Source organism: Trachymyrmex cornetzi, unplaced genomic scaffold (genome assembly GCF_001594075.2).
Source record: "Trachymyrmex cornetzi isolate Tcor2-1 unplaced genomic scaffold, Tcor1.1 scaffold117, whole genome shotgun sequence".
Lineage (NCBI taxonomy): Eukaryota > Metazoa > Arthropoda > Insecta > Hymenoptera > Formicidae > Trachymyrmex > Trachymyrmex cornetzi.
This window is the reverse complement of record NW_017295730.1, coordinates 814,270-827,789: the sequence shown is the minus strand read 5'-3', so window position 1 is coordinate 827,789 and position 13,520 is coordinate 814,270. Positions and strand designations below refer to the sequence as shown.

The 13,520-nt window shown below is 31.8% G+C and overlaps 1 protein-coding gene across 4 annotated transcripts; it reads right to left on the bottom strand.

Annotated features, from left to right (window-relative positions):
- Nucleotides 1-201: 201 nt before the first annotated feature.
- LOC108765219 (protein piwi-like) lies at nt 202-11,549 on the bottom strand. Of its 4 annotated transcripts, none has more exons than XM_018513832.1 (12): nt 11,330-11,549; nt 8,566-8,682; nt 7,698-7,724; nt 5,715-5,790; nt 5,349-5,519; nt 4,545-4,753; nt 4,285-4,470; nt 4,030-4,197; nt 2,379-2,658; nt 1,933-2,285; nt 1,429-1,837; nt 202-872 (listed from the first exon to the last, which is right to left on the bottom strand). In XM_018513832.1, the coding sequence occupies exons 2-12, from the start codon at nt 8,668-8,670 to the stop codon at nt 223-225; spliced, it is 2,634 nt and encodes an 877-aa protein (XP_018369334.1). In that variant the 5' UTR covers nt 8,671-8,682; nt 11,330-11,549; the 3' UTR covers nt 202-222. The 4 variants fall into 4 exon arrangements, with proteins under 4 accessions (XP_018369334.1, XP_018369325.1, XP_018369321.1 ...); XM_018513823.1 differs by lacking the exon at nt 11,330-11,549 and adding an exon at nt 8,758-9,040; XM_018513819.1 differs by lacking the exon at nt 11,330-11,549 and adding an exon at nt 8,786-9,040.
- Nucleotides 11,550-13,520: the final 1,971 nt, after the last annotated feature.

Here is a 13,520-nt window from a genome sequence, read left to right as displayed (position 1 = left end):
CATATTAGGTGCATCCAAAAGCACGACCGCTCACTGAGCGCTCAGTGAGCTCTTGTATCTGTTTGGTCTACATTTTTCGATCTAATGGAACATGCCAATCAGATGCAAGAACTCATCGAGCGCTATGTGAGTGGTCGTGCTTCTGGATGTACCCATTGAGGTCCATAGCTAACTCTTTTGTATTGGATATATATCTATAATGGGGAAAAAACCGTTTTCTTGTTACAAGAAAAATAACTGTTTCTCCAACTGTGAATTTGGAGGTTGATGTAGAAATCGTCCCACTAAGAACGATAATTTGTGCGCATAATGACAGGGCGCTGGTACTCTGACAGTAGTTGAACAATTATAGTACATATGAGTCAACTTGTATGTAACAACTTGAACTATATCTACTTCCAGTCCAGTATTATCAAAAATCACATTATACGAAGTGGGTGAAATTGTACCTTGCCTAACCTGTTGCGACACAATAAAAAAATCGTACCTTAACGGATTGGTGATTACGTCATCTACTATTGTTCCGGTACGTGGATTAGCGTTACGACCTCTCATATCGAACAGCCGAACGTTAATTTTTTTAGTTACAATAATAAAGATTAGCTTAAAATTCGGACCATAATACAACTTTTCAAGTGCTTTTTCTAATTTTTGCACCTCATTTTCATAAACTTGTCTGATTTGACCTTCGCTAACACCATCTCGATAAATTAAAAGATGTACAGGGAAAGCCTTATTTCTTTCTTTATAAGCCATGATAGCTTTCCTTACACTTGCGCAAAGTTGGTCACCGAGATCTTCATTGCTATGAAATAAAGCAATAGAGCTAAAATATTGTGTCAGCGTTTGGTCCACAGTTGCCACCATAGCCACTATAATTATAAATTTAGAATGATTTATTTTAGTACATAATTAAAATTAGGGATGCACTGAATAGTAAAATCAACGGATACCGATTATCAGATGTCCGGCATTACATTTGTTTTCAGATCCGGTCGAATATCTGGCAAGGCAATTATCCCCGGATATCCTGCCGGATATCTGAAAAATGGCTTCCAAAAAAAAGAACAGCAAGAAAAAACAACGATAACGATTTTCTTTATCCTCTCAACATGATAAGAAAAAGAGGAAAGAACAATATCAGAAATTCAGTTAAAAAGAATAAAATTCTGCATTAATGACACAAACTATCAATATAAAGGTTCAACCGGATATATTACCGGATACTAATGACATCCGGCTATCCTGTCGGACAGTAAAAAAGTGCCGAATAATGTCAACTACCTGATATTTCCCGGATATCCGGCGCATCCCTAATTAAAATATTTGGATAATTCAAATTTTGAAAAAGCATAAAAATTAAAATAAAAATAACAATTATTAAAATATTAAAATAAAAATATCAAATTAATACTAAAAGATACTTACGAAAATCTTTGCCCTTAGTATTGGCGTCGTGACATATGTCAAACCCAATAACCATTAATCCTTTCAATGGGTTTTCGATAGTCCAAGGTGCTCCACCTAATTTACAGTTCATCTGTATTGCTACTTTCGTAGCAATAGTCATGGTGTTTCTACCATTCACATTTTTTTGTAAAAAAACTTGTGACGGCACAGGTCTGTCCAAGCAACATTTTTTTTTAATAGCTGCATACCGATCACTGCGATTATTGCTCACTATACAGAACACCAACTCTGGTACACTTTTACTTAAAATATATTCAAGATTTTCAGCGTATGTGCCTGCCTTATCATCACGTATGGCCTGTAATCGCGGCTGTTCAACTCTGAATCCTATTCCTTGTGACACTGTTAGCAGCATTTTTATAAATTTCTGTAAAAATCGAAGATTAAAGTAAATATTTGCATATATATACATATATATGTGTATATAATGTATATATATATGTATTGGTGAAAGTTATTTACATGTACAGCGTGCATGTCTCGCTCAGATACGAGGACTATCCAATGTCTTAACATTGTAGGTTTTAGCATGCGCGTTTTCTGCATGTCTCGAGTCCAGTCTCCATTGAAACTATTTATGTGTCTGTTGTCGGCAAATAAAAGTCTTTCACAATTTAGCAGTCTACCAGGAAACTCTAACAAATTTTTGTCTAATGACATATTCCAATCTTTAAATTCTTGTAAGACTTTTGGTTCCTGGCGGAGTCTATTATTAAACCGCATGAGTTTGTCTATACGGGAGGTAGGCGAAATGCACGTGTACACCGCTAATGCCTTCATTAGGTGGAAGTTCTCCCTCATTGTATCGGTTAAACCTGTAAGAAAGTTCCATCAGTAAAAACAAATTTATCTATACTTATTTATTAAATAAAAAATTTTAAATATACATATTCAAGTGTCAAACGTACCTGTAGCACGACACAATTCGGGAACCAAATATACAAGGTCTCCTTGCCCAGCATTTCGCATTTTTGGTTTAGTTCTTGTCACCAGCATAGGTTGTGAGGCACTTGAAATGTTTATTTTATATTTAGTTTTATAATACTCCTGATATGATATATGTCGTCCATCTTTCATCGGAAATGTTGAAGAAGGACTAGTTTCGAAATCTACGTCTTCAATCCGATAAGTGTGATTGTTGTAGTCCGTAAGTACCATAATTCCAATCACACTATTACAGAATTCTGTCTGAAATGTGTATAATTCTTCTTATTTTTAGAGTACATAAAATAAAAAATACAACAGCACATAATCTATGATAAGTAATATAAACTATAACTTTTTGAGCAGAATTTTGAATCAACAGACCTTTCAAAATTGCTCATATACATGAAAGCAAATTTAAGAAATGTTTGGTATCTCCAAGTTTTTTTTACTTTATCTTATTGTGTAAAAGTAAAATGTAAAGAAAAAATTTTCAATTGAATTGCTTATGAATAAAAGATAATATAAATAATATATGTACTTTATGTATATTTATATAAATCTTTATTAAAGGAAAGTCACCTATTATGCGATAGGCGCCTAATATGAGATAACGGCGTTTCTGCTAAATTAATAAATGCTATCTATTAGTTCCACCATGAATTTATTGCTCTTGGATTGAAAACTGTTTAAGTAGTAAAAAATTCATTATTAGATCATGCCTATAGTCATTGTAAAAAAAGATTTTAGAATTTAGATATCTTCAAGTTTCATTGAGATGAGCCTTGAAATCTTGTTTATTATTTAATAAATAAATATTTTATAAATTCTTCATGTAGGCAAAATAAATTCTTCATGTAGTGATACAGTAAATGTAGTGATAGAGTAAGGTTGTACTAATAGAAAAATACGGGATACGTTGAATTGTTCAATTACAGAAGTTAGATTTGATGATCATAAAGCCATAAGGCGTGGAAATCGTAACATGAGATACCCAGGATATTTCTAATATCAAATAACCCATGCTCCTATGTTATAGTGAAAATCGTCGCTAAAGAGTAAATGTTATTGTACTATAATAAAAAGGACTGAAATCGGAATGAACGTCGAGTGCCTATTTCTGCGATGCTTGATTCTACCTGAAGACGAGTTCTGGATATAATCTATCGCATGCTCATTTTTCACGCACCCTGACTGTGTTTGTTTGCATTTTAGAAACATGAAATAAAGTTTTTTAATTGCAATACTGATATATTTTGCGTTTTACTATCGATTTCTCGGGGCGTCTCATATTAGGACCACAATTTTTTGACTTTTTGTGATTTGCTCACTCTTTACATTTCTTTAATTAAAAAAAAATGAAATTTGAATTAAATTTTATATAACGTTATCTTAAAGCTTATTAAATTCCCTTCAAAATGACCTATTATTTTTTTAAGTTCTGCCCATAGACTTCTAGCATTTATCAAAAATGAATTCGGTATTTCATAATAGAGGCCTTTCCTTTACTTTTCAGCGTTAGACTCAATCTTAAAATATGTCACAAATTTAAATTAGATTTTGTGTAAGTTCTTAAATAAATGAAATTAAAAACAAAAATGCAAGATATACAAATAAAAGTTAACATTTACTTACTCTATAATTATCACTACGTCTGTAGCAATCCATTAATGTATGATATAATGTTTCTTGACGCATTACTTTATGCGTTATTTCAGCGTTTAATAAAATGTCGCGTTCGTGTTGTCTAATGGATGTAATATAGCCGGGCCACAATTCCAATCGAAATTGATGTACACTAACCTATAACGATCACATAGTTTATTACAAAAATTATTAAATTTTCCATTCAATAAAATGAAAATATATTCATATAAACTTTTTACTAACTTTATTACGGGCATCATAATAATCGCGGCCCACCAATTGTAAATTTAAATGTTCCAATTGTTTCCTCATTATTATGTTAAAAATAGTTATATAATGTGGATCCTCAGGCATCATTCTTCCAACTAAATATATAATTATTTTAAAGGGTATATTGTCGGATTTCCTTACTGACGACAACTCGATTTTCTGAAATTTTTCATACATATTTATGAACATTTAATCGCACATATCCGCTAGTGCAATAGTATTGATATATTTACATCTGGTAAACGTGTACTCGAGTACAGGATAGTACCATCAAAGATATATGGACCAACTTTATCTTTATGGAGTTTAAGCATGCCTTTGCGAATAAATGTTCGACTTTCTTCAGGTTCAAAGTCTACCCTGTACTGATATACACACCAATTGGGTACTGTAGGTAGTTTGAAGTGATTTGAACTGAGCATTATAGATTGACCAGATTTACCTATAAATTGATAGAAATTAATTACAAAAATAGAAATGTAATTTTTTTCTGGCATGCCTATGAAAATTATAATATATACGATAGATAATTCACAATATTATAAAAATATTCCACAAGTTTTCATAAAATTCTGTATTTCCAATCTCTGGTATCGTATCTGTTTCTTACAGAGAATAGAGAAAATTTTTACATGGGAAAAAATTATAACAAAAATACAAAATTTGTAAAAAAATAATTTTACTAGTTTGAAATTGTTGTCTGTCCATCTTACTTAATGCTAATATTGATATAATTTTGAATTTATTACTTTTCTTGCAAGGGTTTCGAAAAAAATAATAAATTCAAAATTACATCATGTTAAACATGTACTGACACGAGCAGATAGCAATTTGAAGCAGAAACTTGATAAAATTATTCGTTTACATATTGCAAATTTTTGTTATAACTTTTTAATAAAGCATTAAAAAATTTTTTTTTTTATTAAAACTCATAGAATATATATACTGTCAAAACTTATACAGAAAATGCCAAGATATCCTATTTATATATATTATATATATATATTGCACATAGCACATTAAGATTTTATACTAACCTTTTTTAGAGACTAAGGTACTGGGTCTACTAACAAAACTAGCTTCCATCTTACGTCGAGAACGTGTCGTCTGCGTTGATTCAGCCCCTTCACTTTTCATTTCATCTACACTTTTCATTTCAACTACATTTTCCATTTCAGTTTTAACTTCAGTTTTGATTTGAACCATACCTTTAATTATTAGATGTACATAAACATTTTTTTAAAACTTTGACTAGTTTAAATTTATTGTATTTTTCTAAATAATAGAAAAATTTGAATTTTTTATAGTTATAATAATTTTCTAATTAAAAAATGTAAATTCTATTTACATAAAATAAATAATTAAGAAAATGAAAGAGTATGATAAACATATAACAAACTTACCTGATACATCTTCCACTGGCTCATGTGTGGACGTAGATGGAACTGCATAATCGTCTGCGCAATAGCGGGCGCTCTGCTATAATAGAACACATTGCCTATTCTTATAAATTTTATTTAATTTTATTTTGATGGATTTTTTAATTTTGTTAAAATAAATTTGGTTAATAGTTTTTATAGCTCTAAGAATAAATCTAATACAAAATATTTATATGAATTTCAGTGCGAAATTACATATTCATAGTAAGATTAATATGCAATTGGAATGTTCTTATTAAAATTAACATTTTAACTCTGGATTTGAATCCTCTTTAATGCGAAAGTTCAGTACACTACATTAATATCTTCCCGCTTGAAATTAATTTCCTCTGATCGAACACAACATATTCAGGTATCTAGATATTCATGACTATCAGGTTCGCCAATGTTATTTCGAAATTACATGTAACGCATACACAGTAGCAAAAAGAAAGCATCGCTAATATAATTTACATAGTAATATTATTATTAATATTAATAAGTAATATCAATAATAATATCAAATCGATTTTCAAGAATTCAAAACAACAGTGAGTATGTTCTGATATCACTATAAACATCTTCTGACCTCGTGACCTGGCGCGGGTATTTTGTTTATCTCTAGAAATCAAACAATATCCGGATTAACCTCGTTTTTTCAAAATTAGTCTTCAAAAATGTTTACATTAATGTATAAATATGATGTACGCAAATGGTCAAAATGTTCATAACAGTAGATGAACTCATCCGGCTCATTTTTGTACAAAACATACATTCATATACATTCATATAATATAATATAGCTCAAGTAATGAAATTAAATGAGAGTACGTTAAGAAGGGTTACGAGCCAAAATAACAAATTTAATGTACGTGGTAAGATACAAATAAAAATAAAAATATGACTACATTAAAATAACAAACAAAAAAAAAACTCCAAAAGAAACAGAGCAAATGAGAGTCAGCGTGGTAATACGCAATCTTAAATCCTCAATCCAAAAAATAGGTACGTTTCAGTTCACTTTGGAACTATCTTCAGCAAAACAAATTTAAAATATCAATCCCTTCATGTCCAAGAAAAAATCACCATCAGATTAGCAGATTTGATGTTATAATTTATTCAAAACATTAAAATTATCTTATAAATATTTCTATTGAACAAGTTTCAAATTAACGATAAAACTGGTGACATCCCAAGACATAGAAGGAATTCGTCTCAACATTGGATCAACTAATTACAATTAATATTCACTAAAGAGTATCGAATTAAAAAACGCATGTTGATCGCAACTCGAACAAAACATGACTAATACATTTAATATAATAAGATAGACATGTCAGGTCAACCATGAAAATAAAAAAAAAACAAGAAAAAAAGGACAATGTCAATATATAAACAAAAATGTTTATATAACCGAAAAAATATAACTATTTGATGTCTTTTAATAATTGAATATAAATATGACGTACACCTTCCGTATCTGAGCGTAAATTTAGACTATTTTATTGCATTAGTATATGAAGGCATTCAGATATTAAACGCTTATTAAGAAAACGCTCTTCATTTAAAATAACAAACGTTTCGAATTGAGAAATTTTTAAGAATTAACGCTTTATCTCGCTCGCGTGTATTAAAATACATAGTATAATATGGCTCAAGTAATTCTTTGGCATATATTATATGTTTAACATTGCTAATGACCCGATCGGAGATGAAACGTTTGTTATTTTAATGTAGTCATATTTTTTTTTATTTGTATCTTACCACGTACATTAAATCTGTTACTTTGGCTTGTAGCCCTTCTTTACTCTCATTTAACATACATTCATCTTTTACAGAGAGATCAACGAATCTGGAATGTATTAAAATTAATGGGCGATAATGTATTTTAAATATATATCAAACTAAAAAGTGTATATAAGATTTAAATATTATATTTAAAATAACAATATTGCAAATTATACTAACTTTTACTGCTCCTCTTCTATAATGTTCCTGTAAAAAAAAAGTTAATTATAAGATACATTAATTACAAAATACAATTGTACAGTTTTGTTTATAATAATAAAAAATAATTGCATAAAACATTTCTCTAAAGAAATATATAGATTGTCTTTATCATATATATATAAATTATAATTAACTACCATCCAGCTTTCAAACTGGGAATTTTTATTCTGAAATGGAGGAATGTTACTACCACACAATGATATCGACTATTATTTCAACATATGACTTATATGATTCATGAATAACCAACGTGTTGTAACATATACTGTAATTTTGCTGAAGAAGGCTAAAAGATTAGCCTTCCTCAGCAAACACCTCAGGTGCGAAACATGTACATAAGAGAGAGAGTAATGATATAATATATAATTAATTTAAAGAAACAAAAACTGTGCACGCTACAGCGCCAATTCCCAATTGCCTGTTTATATGATTATCTTTTTGAATAAATTATAATATTGCCTCATGATTAATACATATAATAATACTGTTCCGATATATATTGACATACCAAACTACAGTATATACTTCGCTCATTACCTATATTACAGATTTTCAGTATTGGCAACGTATATTTGAACTCGGTTCATATATATCAAATTATATTTAGAAAAAGTATGTTTTTTTGATTTAGCAAAAGTTCTTGAATAATTATATCATCAAAACAAGAAATAAAATAATTAATTTTTAATATTTAGAGTGTAAATGGAAAAAATGTAGTAACACCTATATTTCAAAACTACGGTTTATCTTCTGTATCGGTTTTTTTTTAATTTAATATTTATAAAGAAGCAACCATTTCTTTTTCCTGGTGTCATGTCTTACTTACCGGCTCCGATCGTTTTTTGTCATATGGTTTAGACCTGCGTTGTCCACTACTGGTTGATGGTTCATAGGGATCATCATAACCTCTATCTCTTTCTTGCTTAGACATGTTTTCTCTGATCTAATGACGAAATTAGAAAATCATTAAAATTAAATGTTTTAAAAAATAATTCCACTGATTTATCACACAATTTACCAATCTTTAAACTAAGCGAGATATTTACTAAGAGGGAAAAAATGTGCTCTTGATAATTTAATATCAACTTCCCGGTTTCCACGAATATCAACGTTTCGATATTCACTATCACTGAAAATCTATAGTATGTGTTACGTGTATATAAATTACTGGAATAAATATTTGAATATTCAGGAATTAAGCCCAAATAGTATAGAGATAAATCCGGTGTGCATTTATGCTATATAATATACGTGACACACAGAACGCTTTCCATTATACAAACGACACCGGTATCGTTCTGTCTTTGTTACTCATGGAATGCCAGGAAAGATAAACCGACATTTGTGTCGGTGTATGTCACTAAACAGAAAGCATCGATAAACTGTAGCCTAGAACCAAAGCCACAGAGAACGTGATCCGTGTGTGAAAATGGTCGATAGGGATGAGAGAGAGGGACCGTGGCAGATGGCCATTTCTATTTCTTTCCATTCAATGGGAGAGAGAATGAGAGGGAGATTGACCGTCTCCCACGGTCCCTCTCTCTCATTATTGTTGACCACATTTGATACACTACTTAGATACGGATCGTGCAGTCCATTCTCTATGCCTTTGTCTAGAACTAAGATATAATTCTCCGAATGTCTTCAGCCTTTACATCTCTTTGATTAAGAACTGTAGAAGATATATCGCCCGAGATACTCTGCAGTTGTAATTTAGTTATTAGAAATTAAGAAGATATATTTAAAATTTGCAATTCACAATTTTATCATCCCATTATTCAAAATCCTACGAATTCTCATAAAAACGTTATAATTCCAATGTATCAATATTTGTTTCAAAACGCGAAGCATTTTGAAAAACGAGAAGAACCTTATGTCTTTACAGAGTACTTAGAAACGTACGACAGTTAATACATTCTGTACAAAAAAAGATGCTATTACAAAATTTCTGCGTGCACTTGTCACCTTTTCAGGAATAACCGAAGGTTGATATTAAAATTTCTCAATTCTATGTTTAATGTTACATAGGCTGTGTTCGCCTTTGCATGTTCACAACGCTTTTAAGTGTTTTATCCTTGTTATTTCAACATACGACTTTTATACGATTCATGGATAACCAACGTGTTGTAACATGTACTGTAATTTTGCTGAGGAAGGCTAAAAGATTAGTCAAAACATGTACACACACAAGTAATGATATATAATTAATTTAAAGAAACAAAAACTGGAAACATTAAACAAGTGGTCTGTTTTCTGTTCCTCCACTAGACTGCTCTAGAACTTTCTTTCTCGCTTTCGACAAATATCAAACATATATCTATCTCACTTTAAGTTCTAAAAGTGTACACTAGTTCAGCCACAGAAAACAGACCTATGGATAAGGGGCTCCGCACAATAAAAGGAACAGGAAATACACACTGTGTATTCCATAATACATGATTTCTGATAGATTGAAATTCTTATTCTCTGTTCTCTGTTCCTTTTATTGTGCGCGGAGCCCCCAAGAATTTCAACCTATCTATTTCCTGTTCCTTTTATTGTGCGGAGATCCTTAATTGATGCTCACAAGCGCTGTGAGCAACAAGGCGAACGCAGCCATAGCTACATTTATAGGGTATGTTCAGAGTGCGCATGTTTTATCCTTCTTTATTACTTGGTGAATAACAAGGACGAATGATCGTGTCCTTTATGCGTAATTTGGAACGCACCCATGGTGTATGGATAGGCCTGTTCTTTTTGACTGAACTGTTGCATCAGTTCGTCTTTCTTCCTTTTCTCTTTAGAAGGAAAGAAGAGGAAAAAAGATGAACTGGTGCAAAAGTTCAGCCAAAAAGAACAGGCCTGATATCACGGTACACTGATTTACATCATGGCTTACACCTTGACTTCCTAGTTCATCATTAATTTACAATGCCGAATCAATGTCGCCAAGGATTTTGATTCTTTCCCTTGGAAATTTTCACAAATTGAGAAATGACCACTTTTCTACATTAATGCTCATAGTACGTGCACGATTAACGATACGACTAAACCTTACGTCCGCTTACAACTAAATTTTATATAAAGACGAAATAACCTGAATTTTTGGAAATTTTAAAGTAACCGAGGGAAAGAATCAAAGTCCTTGGGTGTACCTGTTAATTAATACAGATATGTCTATCAGATGAATTAAGATGTATTTTTGAAAGTTACAGTGATATTCGTGATTTTCTAAAGTGAGAAAGACAATTCTAATGCAGGAATGAAAAATAAGCCCCATATTAGTAGGCTCGGCGTTGTTTGAAAGTCGAAAATATTTCACTTTGAAACGAGATAAATATATATTAGAGCGTGAAAGACAAAAACAAGAGAAAGTTACGAAAAAATTGTAAGCAGTGTAAAACTTGTTGACTGTGTCAGACTCGAAGAAACATCAACAATGCCGATCAAAATTTCTCTTCCTGGTCTCCATCCTTGAAAAGAAATTCGTATGCGAACAATGAAAATACTGCAATACACGTTACGTTTCTTTTCAAGAATAGAAGTCCTGGGAGTGTAAAAACGTTAAGATTTCGTGTTAAATTCGAACACACATCCTCACTTCTATCTACCTCTGCACGTGTTCCGCTGATTAATTACTTATTCTCCACGCGACCAAGTTGGACGAAGTTTCCAAGGTTCTCGAGATTCACTGCTGACGAGCACTAAGATAACCAACAAATGACGCCGAAATCGTCGAGACCGGCCGACGTGTGTCGACGCTCTACCGGCTTGTGGACAATAACATTAATATATTGTATTGTTTCATCATTTAGTCCGACCAATCACGAGTTGCGTATATATTGTGAAAGCACGATTGGTCCCACTCGAACGCTTAAAAAAACGTGTCGTCTACGTAGATTGTTTTAATTGAGTCAGTCCACGTCGATCCACGACGTTTTACGAAATATAGGTACCCATGCAGCAGAAATAACAAAATGTGGGACGAGAAAGTACTATCACTCACGACACCGTAGATAGAAGGACTGAAGAAACGATTAGGAACGATGCCACCATTGCCACCGGCGACACACCGGACACACGACGCGGTAAAACGTTACTCGAAACGACCAATCGGTGAGTAGCGTTCCCCCGCAAACAACGTCTTAGCAACGAATCTCTCTCCCCTACGGGATGTGATTCACGCTAGCAACCTGTAGCAACCCTAGCAACGCTCATGAAACTACACTTCATCCTTGTCGTCTATCGAATATTAGACAAGGACAAATGATGTTTACTAGAGCGTGAGCTTCGAATGGTACGCAGTTGATAGAAAAAATGGCAACAATGAAACTGCCACTCAGCAACGTGGCAACGAGGGCCTCGGGCAGTTTTATGGCCCGGGAATGCCGGGTGGCGTCGGAAAGTGGGGATACACGAAAATTCCCGGGATAAACAGTGCTGCTATTGAGAACGCTTTTTTCCTGCAGCCTCAGTACTTTTATCCGATACGTGCAATATGAGTATACGATGCCGACGATGGTCGACGACTATTTGAAACCACTTAATCATTTCACTTATTTCAATGATATATATAATATATACTACACGAGACGAAAAGTTTCGACAGGTATTGCTGTAGTAAGATCAAAAATTCTATGTTTAAAAAAATATCAAAAGACGTAATCCGCTCGATGTTGCAAACACAAAAATTAAAAAAGTAGATATAAGTCAAAAAACGAGCAAAGAAAGATCTAATTTAAAATAGTATATTTTTCACATTACATCCCAAAATTAATATTCGATGTCATAAAGTTATCATGAAACGTTCCATGATAACTTTATGACATCGAATATTAATTTTGTAAGTAATGTGAAATGTTATAATAGGCCTGTTCTTTTTGGCTAAACTTTTGCACGAGTTCATCTTTTTTCCTCTTCTTTCCTCCTAAAGAGAAAAGGAAAAAAGATGAACTAATGCAAAAGTTCAGTCAAAAAGAATAGGCCTACTATTTTAAATATTAGATCTTTCTTTACTCGTTTTTTGATCTATCTACTTTTTTAAATTTCTATGTATAAACTTTAATATAAATTCTCTCTCTCTCTCTCTCTCTCTCTCTCTCTCTCTCTCTCTCTCTCTCTCTCTCTCTCTCTCTCTCTCTCTCTCTCTCGCCATTTCGATCCAACTTAACTTTAATTAACGAATCACTCGATCGACAAAAATGTTAAAATGTACAATTCGTTTTTCTTAATTTTTTTTGATACATTAAATTAAATATGTTAATTTGATAGTTTTATTCGTATTACTTAATAAACTAATACAGGGTGTAAATATAAATAGTTTTTACATTATAATGAATATATTCATAATGGATATTTCTATATTCATTATGAATGATTTGATATTGACAAATTCAAAATTGACGGCTGTAATGATCAATAACGTTATGTCATTGCGCAGGTACATCATTACAATTATTGAGAATTACAAAATAGGGGCCTAAATAATACTAAAAAGAGTTTTAGAAAGAGAATTGAATAGAACTTAAATTTCTATAATTTTTTAAAAATGCATGGATAAAAGAAAAGTGCTTGGCATCCTTTCTAAAATTATTTTCGTATCTGTTCCTTTCCAACATATGTCTGTGAAAAAAATACAAATAATTTGAGTATCTCTATAGCTGCTAGTATACCCAAGTCAACTTTTTTATACTCAGGTATACTTCCGAATATACTCACTGCAAATATATTTCCAAATATGCCAGTGTTTTCTGTGGCTGAACTAGTGTACACTTTTAGAACTTAAAGTGAAATAGATATAGG